Source organism: Fragaria vesca, linkage group LG7 (assembly GCF_000184155.1).
Source record: "Fragaria vesca subsp. vesca linkage group LG7, FraVesHawaii_1.0, whole genome shotgun sequence".
NCBI lineage: Eukaryota > Viridiplantae > Streptophyta > Magnoliopsida > Rosales > Rosaceae > Fragaria > Fragaria vesca.
The window spans coordinates 5,451,601-5,472,358 of NC_020497.1; the positions used below are offsets into that span (position 1 = coordinate 5,451,601).

At 38.1% G+C, this 20,758-nt stretch overlaps 5 protein-coding genes across 5 annotated transcripts in view; 2 read left to right on the forward strand and 3 right to left on the reverse strand.

Moving 5' to 3' along the window:
- LOC101309869 (K(+) efflux antiporter 2, chloroplastic-like) overlaps nt 1–2,258 on the forward strand; it is an 11,930-nt gene extending 9,672 nt beyond the window's left edge. The window contains 5 exon segments of the mRNA XM_004306761.1: nt 211–277; nt 356–532; nt 758–814; nt 1,535–1,609; nt 1,738–2,258. Coding sequence (XP_004306809.1) covers nt 211–277; nt 356–532; nt 758–814; nt 1,535–1,609; nt 1,738–1,860 — 499 coding nt within the window. The 3' untranslated portion in view covers nt 1,861–2,258.
- Nucleotides 2,259–2,556: 298 nt separating this feature from the next.
- Nucleotides 2,557–5,815, forward strand: LOC101310156 (c-1-tetrahydrofolate synthase, cytoplasmic-like). The gene is made up of 5 exons (XM_004306762.1): nt 2,557–2,918; nt 3,127–3,461; nt 4,005–4,241; nt 4,318–4,485; nt 5,268–5,815. Exons 1-5 carry the CDS (start codon nt 2,732–2,734, stop codon nt 5,436–5,438), a joined length of 1,098 nt encoding a protein of 365 aa, XP_004306810.1. The 5' UTR covers nt 2,557–2,731; the 3' UTR covers nt 5,439–5,815.
- A 1,846-nt stretch (nt 5,816–7,661) lies between these two features.
- LOC101300767 lies at nt 7,662–11,065 on the reverse strand. Its single transcript, XM_004308345.1, has 4 exons — nt 10,560–11,065; nt 9,367–10,458; nt 9,255–9,268; nt 7,662–8,938 (listed from the first exon to the last, which is right to left on the reverse strand). The coding sequence occupies exons 1-4, from the start codon at nt 11,063–11,065 to the stop codon at nt 7,662–7,664; spliced, it is 2,889 nt and encodes a 962-aa protein (XP_004308393.1).
- Nucleotides 11,066–11,568: 503 nt separating this feature from the next.
- Nucleotides 11,569–15,674, reverse strand: LOC101310450 (putative threonine aspartase-like). The gene is made up of 11 exons (XM_004306763.1): nt 15,380–15,674; nt 15,244–15,294; nt 14,858–14,978; nt 14,613–14,697; nt 14,349–14,430; nt 14,065–14,194; nt 13,379–13,518; nt 13,132–13,295; nt 12,729–12,849; nt 12,542–12,646; nt 11,569–11,832 (listed from the first exon to the last, which is right to left on the reverse strand). Exons 1-11 carry the CDS (start codon nt 15,632–15,634, stop codon nt 11,746–11,748), a joined length of 1,341 nt encoding a protein of 446 aa, XP_004306811.1. The 5' UTR covers nt 15,635–15,674; the 3' UTR covers nt 11,569–11,745.
- Nucleotides 15,675–16,175: 501 nt separating this feature from the next.
- On the reverse strand, nt 16,176–19,246 carry LOC101310738 (phosphomannomutase-like). The gene is made up of 12 exons (XM_004306764.1): nt 19,157–19,246; nt 18,783–18,870; nt 18,588–18,632; nt 18,413–18,479; nt 18,171–18,247; nt 17,514–17,549; nt 17,356–17,411; nt 17,176–17,275; nt 16,987–17,082; nt 16,719–16,808; nt 16,551–16,602; nt 16,176–16,450 (listed from the first exon to the last, which is right to left on the reverse strand). Exons 2-12 carry the CDS (start codon nt 18,849–18,851, stop codon nt 16,395–16,397), a joined length of 744 nt encoding a protein of 247 aa, XP_004306812.1. The 5' UTR covers nt 18,852–18,870; nt 19,157–19,246; the 3' UTR covers nt 16,176–16,394.
- Between the last annotated feature and the right edge of the window lie 1,512 nt (nt 19,247–20,758).

The window sequence follows — 20,758 nt, forward strand, 5'->3', positions numbered from 1 at the left end:
TGTAGCCTTGATTTTGTAAGTTGTCCAAAGTATTATAGTAAAGTTTTTTTTTTTTTTTTTCCGTCCCAAGGAAAAAGAAAACAAAGAAATTCTGAGAGTTAACAAAGTTGTTTTTTTTAACAAAGTTTGGGATTATTGTTTTCCATGTTTTTGTTCATTTTTTTTTTCTGCTATGTAATGAAAACTTATATCATGTGTTCTGTTGTTCAGTGATAGAGTGACAGTTGGACGTTCCCTGGACATTCCTGTCTATTTTGGAGATGCTGGTAGTCGAGAGGTTTGTATTACGAGTTGACACTATTGTTACATGCAGCCAGCAGTCTTATGATCTGACATGCTTTTTACTATTGAGTAGGTTCTCCACAAAGTTGGTGCTCACAGAGCATGTGCTGCAGCAATAACTTTAGATTCCCCTGGTGCAAACTATAGAACTGTTTGGGCTCTGAGCAAGTATTTCCCCAACGTGAAAACTTTTGTCCGTGCTCACGATGTTGACCATGGTCTTAATTTGGAGAAGGCTGGGGCCACAGCGGTAATACTCCTATACCTTTTCTTATTATTACTACCTGTTACTGCACCTGTTTGAAGTAACCCAATATTTATTGGGTTATATCTAAAACTGCAATTTTCCGTTACTTGAGAAATGTAGCGCTAATGACATCGAGTGACTTAAAAATTGGAATGCTTATCTCATATATCTTCTTATTAGCTTTGCATTGCATACATGAGAATTTAACATAATCTTGAAAATTTGCAGGTTGTCCCAGAGACCTTGGAACCAAGTCTACAGTTGGCCGCTGCTGTTCTTGCTCAGGTAATTAGTTTACTGTCAATTTCTGATATAAATATTCAAAGCTGCATATATCGCAACATGATGGAGATGCTGGTTTTCATTTCTCATTAATGCTTTGTGTTTCACAAATTGTTTCTTGCGACTCCTGTCATATGTGCTGGTTAAATTTGTCATGTTTGTTATAGTTATGTGTACTTGTCGTGGACTGTGTGATATCATGGTAATTTATTTTAATTGTATTAGAACTTCTAATTCTCACTTTTGTCCCACAAAGTTTATGTGACATTTCAATTGGGCCTTAATGTACTGCGATTTCAGCTATTATTAGCTGGATGGTGGTGAATACATGTGTTTCTCAAAAAGAAAAACGTAAAAGAACCTTAGTCTGTAGTGTTCCTACCCAGAATCCTGGTTTAATGACTTTCCATTGCATAACACGAGCGTTATGACCATGATAAAAAATATAATGTCAAATATGGTATCATGACTATCGTCAAAACAATGAGTCTGTGAATGAGTCCTGTGACTGGAGTAAGTTTGGTTTGATTCAATAAATTTAAATTTGTCATAAGATTCTGATTGTTCAGTAGGATAGTGTCATGGTCAAAAGACTCGAAACTGATTTAATAGCTTTTGGAGTATTCTCTTATTTCAAATTGAGATTGCAGTTTTAGTTTTTATTAATTTCTCCAGAAGATGATGGTAATACTCTTTCTACTTATTAACTTTGTCCTCTTTCAGGCTAAACTACCCATGTCAGAGATTGCATCAGCCATCAATGAGTATAGGTCCCGGCATCTTGCTGAGCTAACTGAGGTACTCCCTGTCTCCCCGTTTGGCCTTATTTTCACTTTTTATTTTCTTCTCACTAGATATTGCCTTACTCGTCTCCCTTATGCTTCAGATTTGAGATGGGGGTCCTAAACATATGTTTCTGCATGCAGTTATGTGAAACCAGTGGAAGCTCTCTCGGCTATGGATTTTCTCGAATGATGAGCAAACCCAAACCTCCGTCCTCAGACTCCACAGACGATAACCAATTCACTGAAGGAACTCTGGCAATATAAAAGATGCCAGATGATTTTCTCGAATGATGAGCAAACCCAAACCTCCGTCCTCAGACTCCACAGACGATAACCAATTCACTGAAGGAACTCTGGCAATATAAAAGATGCCAGATGACACAGTAAAGGATAAAAGGGAAACTGTAGAAACAGCTCAAGAACTGTATAGCTGATTACTTCTTCAATTTTGTACCCATTGGGTAAACTGTACAGAAAATACACTGAAGAAACATCAATGGAAAACAATAGATTGACAACCTTCTTCGTTTGAGGATTTTTTCCGACCACTTTTCTATCCTAGAGGAGGCTGAAGACACTAAACAGAACTCTCCTGACATTTTGATTTTAGGGCTCTTCTTGGCTCTTTGATCAAGAAATCATAATGTTCCAATCTTCTTATCAATTTCTTGATTAAATTGAATATTTGTTTACCTCCTGAGACCAGATTTTGCTTCAGAGTGAAAACAATAGTTCAAATAGGATGGCCATTCCCTATGGGATGATCGTCATTTGATTATTAGAACTCTACGGTAGTACACTAGATTGAATACAGAAGTATATACCGACTAAGTAGATTAGTCTATCCTTATATTGAGCTAGTTTACCTTTGCATTGATCTGATCTTTACTAATATGATATAAAAAAAATTAAATTAAAACTAAAACTTTTCAAACAAAGAAAAGAAAAAGATTTTAAATTATCTCAAAGAAAAAGAAAACTAGTCCAAAAGTTTGATTCTTTTGGAGGCCCCGCCGTTTTGCCTACACAGTCACTGCTCTCTCTCTCTCTCTCCTAAAACCCTAAACCCTTTCTCGGAGGGTTTTGAATTCCGTCCATAACGTACAGAAGAGGCAGCCTCCTCTGTCGTCATCCGATGGCGGCAGCCTCCATGGTATTCACCGACTGCTCCTCCCCCGCCGCCGCTCGCCTCATCCAACGAACCACCCCTCTCCTCCTTCGCACCGCCCAAAACGCCGTCGTTTTCCCTCGCCGCCTTCTCAACCCTCCCAGAAGCCTCTCAATCCACTCCTCCTCTTCCTCACCCTCCCAATTGTCCTCCGGTACGCTTCTGATATCTCTCATTGCATCTCAAAAATCAAAGCTTTATTATTAAAAATCAAAACTTTATCATCAAAATCACAACTTTATTATCAAAATCAGAGCTTTGTTATCGAAATCATAACTTTGTTCAAGTAGCTGTGATTTTGTTTGATGGGTATTGGTTGTTATTATAATTTAGTTAGTGAATTTGTGCATTGTGTGTTACAGCTTCAATTGTTAATGAGAAGCTTGAAATAGTGAATAAAAGGCTTGATGGGAAGAAGGTAGCGGAGAAGATTAGAGGGGAGATAGCTGAGGAAGTGTTGAGGATGAAGGATGCAATTGGGGTTGTTCCGGGTTTAGCGGTTATTTTGGTTGGAGATAGGGAGGAATCGGCTACTTATGTTAGTAAGAAGAAGGAGGCTTGTGAGGTTGTGGGGATTACTTCTTTTGAAGTGCATTTGCCGGAGAATGCCACAGAACAGCAAGTGCTTGAGGCCATCTCTGGCTTCAATGAGGATCCCGCGGTTCATGGGATCCTTGTTCAGCTACCTCTGCCTAGGGTATGTGGATCAATTTTGAATTTGCTTTCCTGTTGGTGATATCATGCTACAATAAGAATACAAGTATGAGATAATGTGTCAACGATCAAAAAAGTTTCAAAAGTTATACAAGTTCTTAGGTTGATATAATTTATAGGCACTTATGGTGAATAAACTATTGGACATGCATGCGCTTTGTAGTCTAAGCAAATGATTGATCCCTCAGCTTATGATTTGTTCCAAATGAGGCGACCCCAGGTTGTACTGCTTAATGTTTTCAAGTCTTTGTCATATATATGTTTTCATCTACATATATTATAATATGGGGAATGGTTCACACCTTAATCCATCATATTATTGTATGAATTAGATTAAAATGGCATGGTTATATTCCTGATATTTGATTTCTTTTGATATCCCGGCCTTGTCATACAACATTTGGAGATCTCAGTTACTTTACATGACCATGTAAATGTGCAAGGATTTTTATAAATATAAGAATTGCATTTGTCCTTTCCTGATATGTTCAACCTTCTAACTGTTTACATGTATATTTTATACCAGCATATGGATGAACAAAACATCTTAAATGCTGTTAGCATTGAGAAAGATGTGGATGGATTTCATCCACTAAACATTGGCTGTCTTGCCATGCGTGGTAGAGAACCCTTCTTTGTTCCCTGTACTCCCAAAGGCTGCATAGAGTTGTTGCACAGATATGACATCCCTATCAAAGGAAAGAGAGCTGTTGTAATTGGCCGGAGCAATATTGTTGGGATGCCAGTCGCCTTGTTGCTGCAGGTGAGATTCGGTATCCAAACTAGGGAGTTCTTTTTATGTTTTCTCATATTAACTTGAAAATTTGAACTTATGGTAGAGGGAAGATGCTACAGTGAGCATAGTCCATTCCCGAACCAAGAATCCTGAGGAGTTAATAAAACAGGCAGACATTGTAATCGCAGCTGTAGGGCAAGCAAATATGGTGAAGGGTAGCTGGGTTAAACCTGGTGCAGTAGTTATTGATGTCGGAATCAATCCAATTGAGGTGAGAATGGCTTTATCGATGGTCTTTTTTATCTCTCTCTCTCTCTCTCTCTCTCTCTCTCATGCATTTAGCATTTTTGTTTTGGGTTTATAATCAGGAAATGAATCTTTGGCTAAATTATCACATATGCAGACCATCTTAAGATGCAAACTTGGCAATTGATCATGCTGTGTTAATGTGACCTTTCATTTCAATGTTTGGAAATTCAATTCTCAAAATCTGTAATGTTTCTCAAAAGGAATGTCTTGAACTTTTAGGCACTTGTTTCATGGTTGGGAAAGTAAGAAAGCCAAAATCCTTTCAGGATGTTTGCTGTTGGCATAATTTTGGTTCTAGCCTTTAAAGATAAAGTGAAGTAGAAGAAATTTTTAAAGTTTATGGGCTGTGGGACGATGACTTGGAATTGATTGTGGCACTGGTCTGCATTATAGGCTTCTCTTATCAATGATTTTTGAAATTATTCCCCTCTTTTATTATTTACTTGCTATTCGGAAGTGAGGCTGGTTCTTGTTTCTGGTTGCTGGCATGTTCATCTCTAGGCTGTATTTCTTATATCTTATTTTCAGTACTTGACTCTTTATTTCTTCTTAAAAATAAAAATAAGATAAATACATCCCTCCTTTCAAGATCGGTGAAGAGGGAATGAAGCATTGTTTATGTTATTTGGAGTATTATTGATTTACAGAACTAAATTGATGCTGCAGTCATGGCATGTTGTTGCCCTTCATTCATGATTAGACGCGTGTTCATGCACTCATTCCCGTGCTTGTATATTTGGACAGGATAAAACGAAGCGTTCTGGATTTCGGCTAGTTGGAGATGTCTGTTATAAGGAGGCCAAAGAAATTGCTTCAGCTATTACTCCAGTACCAGGAGGAGTTGGTCCAATGACTATAGCAATGCTTCTCACTAATACACTCATATCAGCAAAAAGGATACACAACTTCCAGTGAGATCTTCAGAGCTACCCCCATAACAGTGTGGGGAAAGTTCTGTCCTGTTCCTATTTCACTATTTGAAGCGGAAGACATCTTTTCGGTCAAGTTTTCTCTCGCCAAGATTTGAAGTTCTTTTCTAGTCAAAACGGTCGAATCTATCTTGGTCGGATAGTTCTAATGTATAATGCGGTATACTGTATTTACAGTGGGAGAATCATGTAGCAGACACCAACTGCTCTGACATGTTACTTGATACATAGTCTTGGGGCATATCTCTCCTGAATTTTCTAATTATTGAAAGTCTAGTGTTCTTACCCTTGTCACTGTGTTCTCTTACGGCTGCAACAGAGGTGCAATGTTTTTTGTTTTCTAATAACATCCGGATCTTCTTGTTTTCGGCAAGAACAATATCTGAAGTTGAAGAAAATGAAGTCAGCATTACCATCCATGTTAAGATGTCTGTTGGGTCAAGTCAATTTCAGTCTCGTACTCTTCACAGTCTAGTTTCTGTTCTTTCCTAAACTGGTATTCAGCTTCAAAGCTTCATTTTGTGGCCAAAATGGAGTTCTGGGGGTTTGGTACTAGCATTTGGCCGATTATCTTACAACTATTTCTCCTTTTTACTTATTTCAGCCTCTTTTAGGAAGAGGACAATTAGATAAAGCTGACATTGCTCGCCTTGAATGCTGAAATGAATGATACCCTTTGGTATCCTTAGCACATGTCTGTGAGTGGCGAGGCATTACTTACCAGAGTCACGGTGCTGGACCATCAATCGAGCCAGCTCAAGGGTCACCTCTCTTACCACATCGGGAACTTGAGCTTTCTCTGGGTACTAAATCTCCAAAACAATAGCTTCAGCCAGATCATCCCTGAGGAAACTGGTTCATTGTCCAAGCTTGTACTTTTACTTATTAAGCAAGAACATTTAATAGAAATCTCAGCTTGCTTTGGAATCTTTCTTTTCTTCGTATGTTATCTATGGAACAAAATAATCTGGTTGGAGCTAGTAGCATTGGGGAATTGAAAAACTTGACATTTGTTGCCCTGGGTACAAATTACTTGATTGGTATCATCCCTCCCTCCGTATACAACCTCTGTTCAATCAAACACAATTCTGTGCTTGGTAAGCAACTTCATGGCCATATCCATTATCTAGCGCTCTGGATTATATGCACAAGTTCTTTCGCAACCCTATAGTTCATTGTGGTCTGAATCCTAGTAACATTCTCTCTGACAATGACATGAATGCCTGTGTTGGTGACTTTGGTTTAGCAAGATACCTCCCGAATCCACTTCATGCACATGAAAGCGCTCCCAATGCAATAATGGGTTCCATCGGCTATATTGCTCCATGTAATGCTCACTCAAAACTAATACGTACTCTTCCCTTACGCAGAATGTATTTTTTTCTTTAGTGCCTTTCTTGACTATTACTGTATAATATTTTGTACAAATACATTACAGTGTGAAGTCCGGTGTCAACATATGGCAACGTTTATAGCTATGGGATTTCGTTACTAGAGATGCTCAAGGGCAAGAGGCCGACTGCTGACATGTTTGGTCTGAACCTAAACAACTTTATTCTGATGACTTTGTCTGAATATGTGAAAGAAACATATGATCCATTGCTTCTACAAAGTATAGAACACAGGACTATCATTGATGTTAGGATGAGCAACAAGAATCACATCCAGAATGATCAAAGACAAAGGGTTGAAGAATGCTTGGTTTCCATTGCTAGGATATGCTTGTTCAGTAGAGTTGCCCAAAAGCGCTTATGGAGATTGGCAAAATGATCGATAGTTGATCGAATTGCATCTAATAATATACGAAGACTGAGAGCTTCAATTGCTATACACTGCTAGAACTCCACATTTTGGGGGAGGATTCTGATGCATAAGCTGTTAAAAATCCAATTCACTATTCATCTAGGTAAAAGTTCTATAAAAAAAAGGGGCCAAAGCTCGAAGAGTTATGCCAGTAAAAATGATGCAACTCTTTACACATAGTTGAAGAATCACCATACAATAATAGCCAATTCAGGTACAGTTCTGGGCTATTGAAGATCTCCTTCTGCTTCTTCTCCAAGCAAGGTTTTCTTCTTTTTGTTATGTGTCTCCCCACATTCTAATGGTCAAAATTTGAAATAAATGAGAACTAAATAAGGCCAATATCACAAGAAAAAAGAAAAACAAGATTAATCCGGCTAACTGAAATAACTTATGACACATGATCTTACCTCTCCAATAGAGACAGGTAGTGTTGCTCATCATTGAACTTGACATTTTTCCTACTGTGGAAGTCAGAAGCAGAGGTTGAAGATGAAAACTGGGAGCAGTCCTTCAAATACAAGCATTCTAGTAAGGGACACTCAAAATCAATAGTAGCACATCCACGGTACAGCATAGGAAGTCTCATCAAAACTAAGTTCTTCAATTTTGGAAAAACGGTCTTCCTCGTGTTCATTGTCTCCTTGTTTGCTTCAATAATTCTTTCCAATAAAAGGCAACTGCCAACCGAAAGGTCTTCCAATTGAAAAAGATATTGAGCTGCCTCATAGGAGAAAAGACTTCCCACAAAGCTGCATTGTTCAATGGACAAAATTTTAAGAGTCTGGAACATTGCAGGTGGAGCAGGACCATCACATATGCTTCTTACTGCATCTAAACTCCTCAATGACAGGTCTCTCAATTTTGAATTTTCCAGCCTAAAGCTATCGCATCCAAATACATATTCGATTCCATCAACACCATTACAAATTAGCGTTTCCAGATTTGATACTCTCTGCGACAATTTTGATGGTAAAAGTATGTTCCCCCAGTTATAACAAGAGTCAACCTCAAGTAACTTCAGGCTGAATAGAGATCCATGAGGTAAATCACCAAGACATAACTCTTTCATGAAATTTACTTGACTGAGATGCAAGTCTTTCAAGTTCTCAAACACAGGCTCTTTCGGAACCCATGTAGTTGTGTTCATCAACTCTTTTGAGTCCTCATCGCAACCAGTTATAGAGAGATACTTCAGTCTGTCTAACCTCTCATGCTCATATTCCACACAAAAATCCAGTCTGTCTAACCTCCCACTCTCATATTCCACAAAAAAATCAATCAACCCTTTGCACTCTATCCACTCTAGCTTCTCTGCTTTGTTTATCACTACGAAGACAAACCAATCCGGTAATGTGGTGATGGTTGTGTCAAGTGTCAAGCACACTGAATTATAACAATACTGAGAGACTACAATCTCATCGTTTCTTCCAATACATATATCAAACTGAACCCAATTCGGGATGAGTTTAACAGTTTCAGGGATACAATTTGCATGGGAGATCCAAACTTTCAGAACTCTTAAAAGTGGCAAGCTAGTCAACTCATCAAAGCCAGCATTGGTTTCTCCTCCTCCTCCTTCAATTTCACTCCCCCAGTCCCAAAACCCACATTGCATGTAAAGTTCTTCAAGTCTATGCAACTTTGAAAACACTTTTGATGGTATTGTGACAATATGTCCTCCTGTCAAATCCAACATCCTTAGATTGGTCAACTCTCCTATTTCTTTTGGGAATTCACCAATGTTTGATTCTCTCATACTAAGGATCTCAAGTTTTTTCAGTTTTCCGAGCATGGAAATGTCGGTTATGATCTTCAAATCATCTAAATGCAAGACTTGGAGGTTGGCTAGAAGACTGAATGAGTGGGGTAGTGATAAAATGCAAGTGTTGCTAAGATTTAATACCCTTAATTCATTGGAACTATGAAAAAAGGTACCTGGGAACTTTTCTATATAGCAATTATCTTGTAGTAATAAAACCTGGAGTTTTGGACATACCAATTCTTCTGGTACTGTGCGGATTTCATTCCCAATCAGTGAGACCGCGGAGTAGCCTTCATGTAATTGATGGGGCCAATCCTCTAAACCGCAGCCAGCTTTTACCAAAAACCCGTGACCGTCTTCAGATAGTGCAATTTTCATGGTCGTATCCCGAATGACATCATGCATCTTTACACATAGTTCTTTGTCACTATTTAAAAGCAAGCTTGAATTCTTAAGGTATGTGACCACCATATGTAGTGTTTCTCTAGCTTCTTCGATTGTGTCAGCATCTCGAAACACACCTTTCCCGATTGCATACCTGAACAAGTCTTCTATTGGGATGTCATAGTCTTCAGGGAATAGGCTACAAACCAAGAAGCATGTCTTGCAATCCTCATCTTTCAAGTAATCATAGCTTAACTTTATACATTGGGATGCATCTCCCTTATCGTCAAGGTTGGCAGTTTGCGACTTGTTTAGTCTTTGAGCTGCCTTTTTCCATTCCCGCAGGTCTTTATCTCCAAGGGCCTTTGCAACTGCTATCAATGCAATTGGTAGACCACAGCATTCTCTAGCCACCTTCCTCGCTACATCCCTGAAAATGGTTGTTTCAAAAGAGCTTCTAGCATTTCTCATAAATAAGGTCCAAGAATCCTCTTTCGAGAGGATATTGAGGGTGATCATTTCTTGGCACTCCATGGCATGACAAACATTCTGTATCCTTGTTGTGACTAGGACTTTGGAATTACACTTTTGAAGTTCCTTGTAGCTGGGAATCCCTATGCTTGACAATTCTATTCTCTCCCATATGTCGTCCAAGATTATAAGGATTTTGTTTTTCCTCATTATCTCTTTGTTCAATCTAGAGGCTCTTCCTTTTTGTGACTTCCCTTGTAAATCGATCCCCAGAAGCTCTGCCAATGTGTGCTGAATTTCTGTCAAGTCAGGGCTTTGGGACATGACAGCCATGATCACATAATGAAAAATCCCATTTTTGCGGGCTTGATCACCCACATGTTTTACCATGGTTGTCTTCCCAACCCCTCCCATTCCATACACGCCGACAGTTGAGACCTTGTCATCTTCAAGTGCTTTCATAACCTTCTCCATGGCTTCCCTTGTTGCTTCGAATACTTCAAAATCTCCCATGATGATTTCAATCGGTTGTACTATACTGCACACAAAGTCCACAATGGCATCGGCAAGTTCTCTTTCAGTCCTACAAGGAAGAGTATATGGTCAAATAATCATCAAGAAAGTTAATTAATAAAGTCAAAAGAACAATTTGAACACTTGCTAATGAAGTGTCACGATGCTTACTTGTAATTCTGTGTATGCCACCCAGAAGAATTTGCCACTTTTGCTAAAGCATCTCTCCACTCCTGCACCTTCTTTGATTCGTGTCTGTTAGATTTTACATGCTTAGTGAAAGCTTCTTCGAAACTCCTTTTCTGATATCGAATGTCACTAGGATCAACATGATAGAAAAGTGGAAGAATTCTGTTTTCGTCTTCCATGCATTGACAAATCTTTACAAGTTCCTCCAAGCACCAAGTAGAAGAAGCATAGTTCCGGCAGAAAACAACAATTGCAAACCTTGATTCTTCAATTGCTGCTAGGAGAGTCGGGGAAATAGCAGCCCCTGCTGGAAGGTCTTGGTCATCCATAAATGTTTTAATTCCTCTTTTGTGCTGCAGACGATCAAATAGTTCAAATGTAATACCTTTCCGAGTATCGACACCCCTAAAACTCAAAAACACATCATACTTCCAACTACGAGGCGATGAAGGAAGCGATGCTGAGGCTGTGTGGGAGGTTGAGGCCATTGAGAACCACAAAAAAGGCAAGGTCTCAAGAACAGCAAGTGAGGAATAATATGAATAAGGAAAGCAGAAACTGCAGAAACCAAACTGAGAGAAAACAAGAACAGGCTGAATAGCTGAATGCTTTAGGAAGAGATCACCAGAAAGAGGTAGAGCTTCAGGGAATTGGGGGAAATAATGGAACAAAGAGGGTAGACTTTGATTTGTTCAGCCAAGGAAAGGAAGTAGGTAATTCTTTCCGTTGACCTAAAAGCATTGACCATTTGGGCTAACCTTCGTAGCACAGTGCACACATGATCCCAGAATCAGAGGGTGTTTTAAGTCACTAAACTAAAGCACGTCGAAACCAACACAGAGATGGGAATTATTTCTCAACTTCTAAATCAATCTTCTGAGTATTAATATAACAAAGAGAGGTGTCCATATCGGCTAAACCGAAATTCGCAGATATTAAGGCATGTTATGCTATTTATGATCACAAACTCCGGGAAATAACTAGAGAACATGTGGTAATATAAATTTCCCTTGAGCCTCTTCCACTTCTTTCAGAACTCAATCGTATGAATAATCAGGATGAACGCAATCACAAGGAAAATATGGTCATCAACTGGAGAGAGATGACCTAACAACCAACAAACATGGTTGCCAGAATCCAAATAGTTACACCAAGATTGCAGTCGTAGCTACCTTTTAGCTGAAAGATCAATTCGTGCTTCAAAATGGTCTACTCCAGTTTCGCTTTGCAATTTTGTTCTCCTGAGAATTGAAGCCTGAAACGGAAAATATTACATATGAGCTCAAAAAGGATTCAAAAGTTCGAAAAAAAACACATCTTAATAAATGAATAATGACAGACATTATGATAAACAAGATAATCTCTCACTCACCATCGCTACCAAACACATTCATTTATTTGACACAATTATCATGAAAAATACCATTCTACACAAACGATTGGTGTCAGGGAAGCAAACATCAATTAAAAGTTCTAGTGCTTCTGCTGTCAACCTTCTAGTTCTAGGCAACAATTGCACATCTCATGGAATAGACGCGTCATGTCAGGGACAATGGAACATCATCAAACGAGGGTATATTTTAGTTGATCTTTACAAAAATATGCCCTGGATTGCTGATGTCCAGGATTACTAAAATATGCCCTGGACCGCTAATGATTCTTATAATCTCAACACAACTTTTCTGCCGGTGTAACATCTTGTATCAAGTAGGAACAGCGTTTAAAGATGGTAAAAAAATCAACTATTGAAGTATTGATCTACTGGTGTCCATCTCAGATTCTTAGTTGCCATTTTAGTAAATTTTGTACAATTCAATTTTGCACTGGATATCGGGAATGACTACTCTCCTACTAAAATTAGATTCTTGTGAAAGAACATAACAAGAATAATGGAGATCAATCCCACAATAACAGCTTTTGTGGCCAAGAAGAAGAGAATTCATGAATTAGAAAGACTGATATACCTTAGGTCGTTTCATAGAGCTTCCAAAATATCCTATCCCAAAGGATAAGGTAGAGTAAGCAGCTGCAATCTCAATAGCTTTTAACTTTGGAGAACTTCCTGAAACCTAAGAAACTTATAAACATAAATTCTTCAACACAAACCAGCACCAAAAAAAAAAAAAAAAGGTTAAAAGCCTCAGTGCTCACCATGGGAGCATCAGCTTGCACAACAAGAAATCCGGCACTTCTATCGGTACAATTCTGATTACTCTCTTGAACGACAGAGTGTAAAACTTTCATGCAAGCAGAGGCCGGACCGGCCTGTGAACTATGTGATGAAAATAACTGTCAGGTTAACATAATTGATCTTCATGCAGACAATAATAGGCATAGCATATGAACAAAGCAATTGATAGAAAGGTAGGTCTTCTCAAGTAATGTTCAACAGTTTTAAATATAAAGAATCATGACCAATTCAACTTTGGGGACTTCAATATGAAATAAAGCGAGAACTGAAGTCTTCATCGTGCATGTATCTTGTTTGAGGTTATCATCTTTTTTCCAATTCATGTCGAGGTAACACATTGAAAAAGCTATAGGACAAACATACAGTGATAAAGAGACACAGCACTCTCGAGCTGCAAATCCCTTCATCAAATATTCTCCAGCCCCACTTGCACAACAGCCAACTATACATGGAGCCCCAAAGAGACCTTTGGAGGATGCCCAACAACCTGAACCATGCATTGCTGCTAACCCCACACGACCACCAACCTGTAATTTTCCCAAATACAAGCAGCTATTTAGATTATTAGTCACTACGGACAAAGAGGATAAACGTCTGTACTACAAGTCACCTTTAATGCAATGCCTCCACTTGAGGCACCAGATGCAATTTGTCCGTCAGCATCTACACAAATAACTCCGACTGTGTCCATGATGCAATCCTCCTCTGCTCCGTATTTATTCAAAGAATCACATGGTTGAGCTTCTAATTCTGAAACACAGATGCAAATCACTCAGAGAAAAGTACTTGCTAGTTGCTAGATATCTGGTCATGCAAACAATATAATATGAGTATGAGGGTTGAAAAAATACAGAATCACAGAGTATTAAATTTAGAATTAGCATACTTATCACCAATATATCTTTAGTGGAGGAAATAACAGATCCAAAACTTTGCTAGTAAGCTAATAGCACACCAGACTGAATAGGGCAAAGCAAGAAGAAAAAGGGAAAGCACTAATAGAACATATTTTGCTATAAAGTGGAGTCAAAGTATGTCATGGTATCTATTTTCAATCTGAAAATCATTGGTTCATGAGTTGCTTTTGGAACCCTGGTTTAAAACATCCCTCACATATCATGCCATTCTTTGGTGTACAGTAAGGCAAGACCACAACAACAGTCACGATAAAACTAATTGATCAGTGTCATCACCACGAAATGATGATATGTAAATGAGAGACAATGAGCTGTACATAATATAAGCTTTGAAAAAAGGATGAACTGGTGCTTTTAGATTAAAAAAGTGATGAAGTACCAGGAATTCTAGAACCATCTTGAGCACTAAAAGAAAGTCCAACAGAAGAAGTTTCTGTTTTTTTGTTTGCATCATCTACCATTGCTTTGTACTTTTTCCAATGTGCTTTTGCCCTTTCGGTCACCAGCCACTGTTTTGGGATACACAAGTTAATTAATCACTTCTAAGGAAGAAATTCATGGTTGTAACCTTAAATTGTATAATCATCAGATTCAACAGAATGAGATTAGTGACTTTTGAACAATTGGTTAGAAAATTGTATTAGACAAAGTCGAAGAAGTCACCTCATCAGCAGCTGATGTGCTTACTGATAAAGCAATACCCTTGGACTTCGCCCATATGCGGGCACCTTCACCAACTAGGAAACTACATATCAAACAGCTTCATAAGTATACTCATTAATAGAATATGATGAAAGCTGAAAAAGTAACAAAGAGGAACAGCACAGTATTTACTAAAAGGTACAGTTATACAAGGGATAAAAAAAAAATAGAAAGAAAATACTATTGAATCCAAAGGATATAATTAGAATAAGGACTGATTATTACATGGGAGGTATTCGGCCCAACAGAGAAGATCCCATCATTTGTTCCTTGGCCAATAAAGCAGCAACCTTGATGGGGTTTTTGACACCTGGTCTACAACATAGGCAAGAAATTTTCAGTAACACATAAGAAACTGCACAGTACAAATCACTCAAGGAAGTCCTAATACGTTATCAGCATCAGACAACCATCAGTTTCTAGAGAAACAATATTAAACTAAACTACATAATCTTCAGTCAGGAGAAAACCGGGCAATGCTCCAACAGCTCCAAAAGCTCCAGAATTCCCGTCCATAATACTGGCATCACATTCCACACGCCCATCTTCTGTCAGATTGGACCCCCGGCCTGCATTCGTGCTCGGATCATCCTACAGGAAAGCAATTTAGTTCAAACAAGACTCAAACAAACACTACATGAAATGCTAGACACCATATATTGCTCTCCACAATATCATCTAAATCCGAAAAATTAATAGGCAAAATATCTGATCTGGCCTAACAATATCTGAAAAATCTATACAAGTCCAAGTATACACATTCATAAGTACCAAAGTTAAAAGCATAAGAAGAAAAGCAAGGCTATTTGATCCCACATTGACAACTTCATAAATATCACACTAGTTATAAACATACCTCCAACACTTGGATAGCTGCAGTTACAGCATCTATGCATCTACCAGAGCCCTGAACCCCAAAACAACAACAACAAAAGACAGTTAAAAGACAAGCTTCAAATTCCAAAGTGGGAATCTGATGAATGAATGCTGACCTGGCGGAGAAGTGAAGCGGCGGCGAGGCAGGCGCGTTTCATGGCGGACCGGAGGGCCTTCTCGTTGGAAGGCGCGTGGTATCCAGCGCCGACATGAACGGCAACGAAGAATCTGTCGTTTTCATCTTCTAGTTCCTGTTGTTGTTGTTGGGCTTGGGAGGCAGCAACTGCCGCGAGCACAATAGCGTTAGACATCATATCGTCTTCGTCGTCGTCTTCCTGAGACTGTCGGATTCTCTCCCACAAGCTATTCATTTTGACGAAGGGAAGAAGAGATAAGTGTATGTAAATTTTTTTGGGTGTGAAAGGTAAAATAGGTGATATGTATTTATAGAGAATTTTTCTTTTTCACTTTTTACCAAAATATGATCGGTGGATTTTCTCTAACCACTAATCTATTGTGAGTCGAACTTTCAGCCTCAGAACCTCTCATTTATGATTGAGAGACTACGTTACTAGACCAAATGGTATTGAGTATAAGCAATTAGTATTTAGCGTGGTCTTGTAGGTCTCGTAGTTCATCACGAGTTCGTGACACTTTATTAGTATAATTTGTTTTTTTAGTTCACTTAAAGGTAGGTCAAGTATATACCAGGTTTCTAGCATAACACCGGTTGTCACACAACACATCCGACCGGTTTCTAGTATAACACCGTCACATGGCACATCCGACCAATCATGCAAACAAAACAATCCTTGCTTATATTGTTGTTTACATATTATCGTTTGATTGGTTGGTCGGACAAATCTAATGATTAGACAGTCAGAAACCATGAAGGCGCAACAAATTGAAGCATTGTTTGCAGGCGAGAAGAGAAGAAGAACATATCTTATTGACATACAGAACCAAATGGTAAAAAAATACAATGCAGAAATGCATGTCTCAATAAATATTACACATTTCCGACTTATGCTCAACATTTACTAATAAGATATAGAATTACAAATGACATACAACTTCTGCTTCCTGTTTTAAAAACTGGCATATGATTCAAATTGAAAAATTGGTTTCATATCAGGAACTGAAGAAGAGAGCTTTACACTGCTGGATTGTATCTTCAGGGCTGGTAACTGCAAAAGGGTAAAGCATTACAAACTTAGCCGTGATCAAACATTGCTAATCAATTTGGAGTCGGCTGTAAGTAGCCGGAACTTGAGGTGTAGACTTTACCTGTATGGCCCACAGTTCTTTCAGATTCATAAATTTCGTGGTCATTTCCTCCCTGCAGAAATGTGAAGATAAAACATGAGGCTGCAACTTCGGAATTTATAGAGGACATGTTAAACTGGTAAACTGCAACTGTGGTGGAGGAATAGACTATATGAACTAAGGACTGACCTTGTAAGTTTTGTCACCAAAGAAATGGATTTCTTGAAATTCCTCTAGGTATCTTAAGCAGTATGTCTTGTCCCAACCTTGAGGAAAAACCTGTAGCAAGCATTGTTAACCATACAAATTCAGTTTCAATGAAAACCCAAACCACTTGATACTACTTACAAGACTATCTTAAGGATCGCCAAGCTAAAATAAACAAGCAATTAGTTAAGCACTTATTCCAAGATTCATTAAAGGTTTGAAGCATACATGAATATCAACTGTCACTTACATCAAAGCTTATCTGTCCTCCAATGGAAAATGTCAGGTTGAAGTGAGCAAACTTCTCACGAAGGATAGAAACCATTTTTGGGCGCACGTTGTGAACCTGCACACCAATATGATGATCTATAAATATGGTGATTTATAAAGAACTTATATAAACTAATAGTCTACTTATTTTGTTACATAAGTATCTAACCTTGTCATATCTTTCAAATTCATCTCTTTCCTCTTGGCTACAGTTTCGCCCAATTGGTGAAACATTAATCATCCCACTTCGAAACTCAATAAATGTACCCCTACATTTATAATAAAAAATGAGATACAAGTTTTAACATACAAAGATTAATCATTAGCAAAGGTTCCTTAATCCACCAACCTCTTTATTGGTATGTCCAAGTCAGCTATGTAGTGAAGTGTAAAGTTGATAAATTCCTGCACAATTGTAAACAATCTATTTCAAAACAGTATTTCAGACTTCCTTAGGTCTCTTCCAAGTACAAAAGCCAAAACATTCCAACGGAGGATACGTTTTACCTTCAGCTTATCATCGCCAAGATGTGTCTTCAAGCTCTACAATTGAAAAACACAGAACACATCAGTCTTGCATTTATCAAATACATGCAGGAGATGGAAAAAATTAATCCTATTCCTATCATAAACCAATAAGGTCATTAATTTGATCTAAACCTTGTTGAAGGTTTTACAGTATGGAAAAATGAAGAGTTTCACAAAAAGAAACAAAATTGAAGAGCAATATGAAGAGGTAAAACATATTTTGTACCATAAAGAACAGGCTACAACACATGACTACCTCAAACTAGTAAACTACTTGACCTACAATTGGCTACGGCCTACTGATGATCACATGTCCTCACAAAATGAAACCAAAGAATCCATAGAATAAGATTGTAACATGGATATATTTACCTTTGCTAGAACAATATCCACTTTCTTTCTGTTCTTTTTTTAGTAAGATAAGGTTTTGTCTCAAGTGTCAACACTACATACTTTGCTCAAATTTAGGGTATGAGATCAGAAGATTTTATTTCCTTCAGTTCTCAGCCATACATGTACCTAGATGAACAATCATAACATCTTTTTGGCATATTTCTCATGGAAATATAACTAAAACAGAACACACACCATGAATATGACCCATCGTTTCTATTATTACTACTGAATTTGTAATACCTGTTTGCCAATGAGTTTCCCATCTTTGTGAGCCAGAAGACCGTTCTCAGAAAACACATAATCATGGTCACTAAGAACTGCAAAGACAAATGTAGAGTTAATTGATAGTGAACTGGAATTTAGAAATAGTAAAAAGACAAAGACAAATGTAGAGTTAATTGATAGTGAACTGGAATTTAGAAATAGTAAAAAGACAACTAGCCAAGGTATCCCTAAAATCTAATAAAAAAAGAAGTATGTACCTGTCTTTCCAAGCTGCTCTGTTATCTTAACAAGGTCGGATCCTCCAACAATGCCCACTGTAACAACCTGAAACCCAACAAGGATAAGATCATCCACCGAAATACTCACCTCCCAACCCCTCATTAAAAAGGAGCCCCTGCATATATGTAACTTCCAGAAGAATGAGTTATGTACCTTCCTGAGTTGTCGCATGAATCCTAACATCTCTGGAGTAATATCCTACATTCCCATGACATGTATTGAATTAGATAAACAATTATTTGCATGTTATTCATATTAATACATATTAAATTATTAAATTTTTGTTTAAGATCCTATTGGAAAACAAGACAGATTCAAAGGAAACTAGAAACCCCAGAGATATTGTACCTTTCTGGGAGCAGTGAGAGTCCCATCGACATCGAACAATGCAATCACTCCAGGCTTCATAACAGCCATTTACACTTTGCTACTTTTCCTGCACACCAAACTCACATTAACACAATGCCCAACTTAAGTTTAGATCTTTAAATCAAAGACTTCAGCTTCAGTACTAATATTGAATCAAGCAATAAAGACCACAAACCCAATAAGATTTTACTCAAGATTACAATGCTTTGACACTGCATTTCCTTAAACCCATCAAGTATTATAAACCGAGGAAACCAAAGAACCCAACTTTATATCAAACCCAATGAGAAGAACACAACAAAGATTGAAACTTTATGAATTAGATAGGAAAGTTAAAGGATTTAGGGAGTCACCTTGTAATTGGGTCAATGAGAAAAGAGAAGAGAAACTTGAAGCAGAGGGCTTTTGCAGTGCAGGAATCAGTTGTGAGAGAGTTGTTTATATAGAGAGGATCATGCAGTGCCCCGATTGGACTGAGTGATTGAAGAGGGCCAGTGAGGGATGGACACGTGTGCTTTGTTGGAGAACTACGCTTCTGTTTTCTCTTTTTCTGAGAGGTAACTTGAGAGTTGAGGTAGACTGGTTAAAAATGGTGTACTACTGGATCTGGCTTCAGATCTGCGCAAAGCAGCAGCAGCAGATCAGATATTATAGGGTATTTCTTTTTTAATTTAGCTACAGAATCTGACGTGGAAATTTATTACAAAGTCTAAATGGCTTGTATTTTTTGCTTTTGCTTGGGGATTGGAAGAGTTAAACTTGGGTCTTTTGCCAAAAAAAAAAAGAAAAAAAAGAAAGACGCTTCATCACCAAATTTAAATGCTACCAGGATAAAGATAAGCCTAAATGCATGAATCATGGTGTGCATAGCTGCATGCTTCACCCGCATATAGATCATTAAGAAAAAGCTAGTAATAATACTGTTGTCATTGAGCTTCTTACCGGCAACGTAATTCACATGTTTTGTGGCTACGGAAAAAATGGGGTTCGGACGGATTTGGAACCTAACCTAGGTTAAGTCCCTGCCATGTCTTGCGGCGGTTAAATGGATTTTCGAAAGAGATTCGTGTTTCGAAGTTGCAGTACGTTATAAGTTCAAAGAATCACTCATAAACTACATGAATGATTTATGGTGTATATATATCTCTGCACAATTATGAGTACATCCACATTGAATTAAACACGGACTAATTCCCTTTGAATGTTATAAGTAGTTCATGTCAGCATTGGTACTTGATGTTCCAACTTGCTCTCCCTTCCACAATCTGAGAGTCACAATTTGGATTAAATTATATGAAGATGGGAGTCATAGTACATGCATGATATGTCTGATCAATTTCATTACTGTCTGTTTTAGAGTTCTTGGGAAACTTCTTCTTTTGTTTGTACTATATATGAACCTATTGAAATGTAGCTTCCTAGAAGCAGACCTCACTTCATTACCATCTAGAGCTATGTGCTAACTGTGCTACTGTAAGTTTTAATCGACTCACAACTTCCTTCCCAAAATGTAGTTTTGGTAGATTCATGAATGATCAATTGCCACTATTGGTAGACCATGTCTCCCTAGCTCCTAACATGGAATCCTGCTATATGGAAAAAATTGCAAATTTACAGCCTTTGAAATTTTAGTGAAATCGGTAAAAGATACAGAGTTGGAGTTATCTCTTTGCTTGAGTTGCTCAGTTAGTCGTTTACATAGACTTGATCAAAGAGTCCGAAATTCCAACGAGTTGAAGGCACATGTGAATCAGCATAAGACAAAATGATTATACAACTATACAAGATGTCGCCAACTGCACCCAACGCGATCAAAGGTAGATACTAGATAGCACATTGCATTTAGTTTTGACTTTCAGACAATGAGGGTCAAGTAGTGAGCAACTCTTAATGGTTGCGGTCGATTTTATAAGCTGGAATCGGCGAAGTCCTCCATGAGACCGGTAGTGGAATTT

What these genes read in the sequence shown, in the direction of transcription:
- LOC101310156 (XM_004306762.1), top strand. Translation starts at nt 2,732, where the DNA reads ATGGCGGCAGCCTCCATGGTATTCACCGACTGCTCCTCCCCCGCCGCC. An exon ending in TTCAGCTACCTCTGCCTAGG is followed by an intron (nt 3,462 to 4,004) that starts GTATGTGGATCA and finishes ATTTTATACCAG; the next exon opens with CATATGGATGAACAAAACAT. An exon ending in TCGGAATCAATCCAATTGAG is followed by an intron (nt 4,486 to 5,267) that starts GTGAGAATGGCT and finishes ATATTTGGACAG; the next exon opens with GATAAAACGAAGCGTTCTGG.
- LOC101310738 (XM_004306764.1), bottom strand. Translation starts at nt 18,851, where the DNA reads ATGGCTGTTATGAAGCCTGGAGTGATTGCATTGTTCGATGTCGATGGG. An exon ending in TCATGCGACAACTCAGGAAG is followed by an intron (nt 18,480 to 18,587) that starts GTACATAACTCA and finishes GTTGGGTTTCAG; the next exon opens with GTTGTTACAGTGGGCATTGT. An exon ending in AATTTGAAAGATATGACAAG is followed by an intron (nt 17,083 to 17,175) that starts GTTAGATACTTA and finishes ATTGGTGTGCAG; the next exon opens with GTTCACAACGTGCGCCCAAA.
- LOC101300767 (XM_004308345.1), bottom strand. Translation starts at nt 11,065, where the DNA reads ATGGCCTCAACCTCCCACACAGCCTCAGCATCGCTTCCTTCATCGCCT. An exon ending in TGGCATACACAGAATTACAA is followed by an intron (nt 10,459 to 10,559) that starts GTAAGCATCGTG and finishes TCTTCCTTGTAG; the next exon opens with GACTGAAAGAGAACTTGCCG.
- LOC101310450 (XM_004306763.1), bottom strand. Translation starts at nt 15,634, where the DNA reads ATGAATAGCTTGTGGGAGAGAATCCGACAGTCTCAGGAAGACGACGAC. An exon ending in CAGCTATCCAAGTGTTGGAG is followed by an intron (nt 14,979 to 15,243) that starts GTATGTTTATAA and finishes GCTTTCCTGTAG; the next exon opens with GATGATCCGAGCACGAATGC. An exon ending in AGATGGTTCTAGAATTCCTG is followed by an intron (nt 13,519 to 14,064) that starts GTACTTCATCAC and finishes TCTGTGTTTCAG; the next exon opens with AATTAGAAGCTCAACCATGT.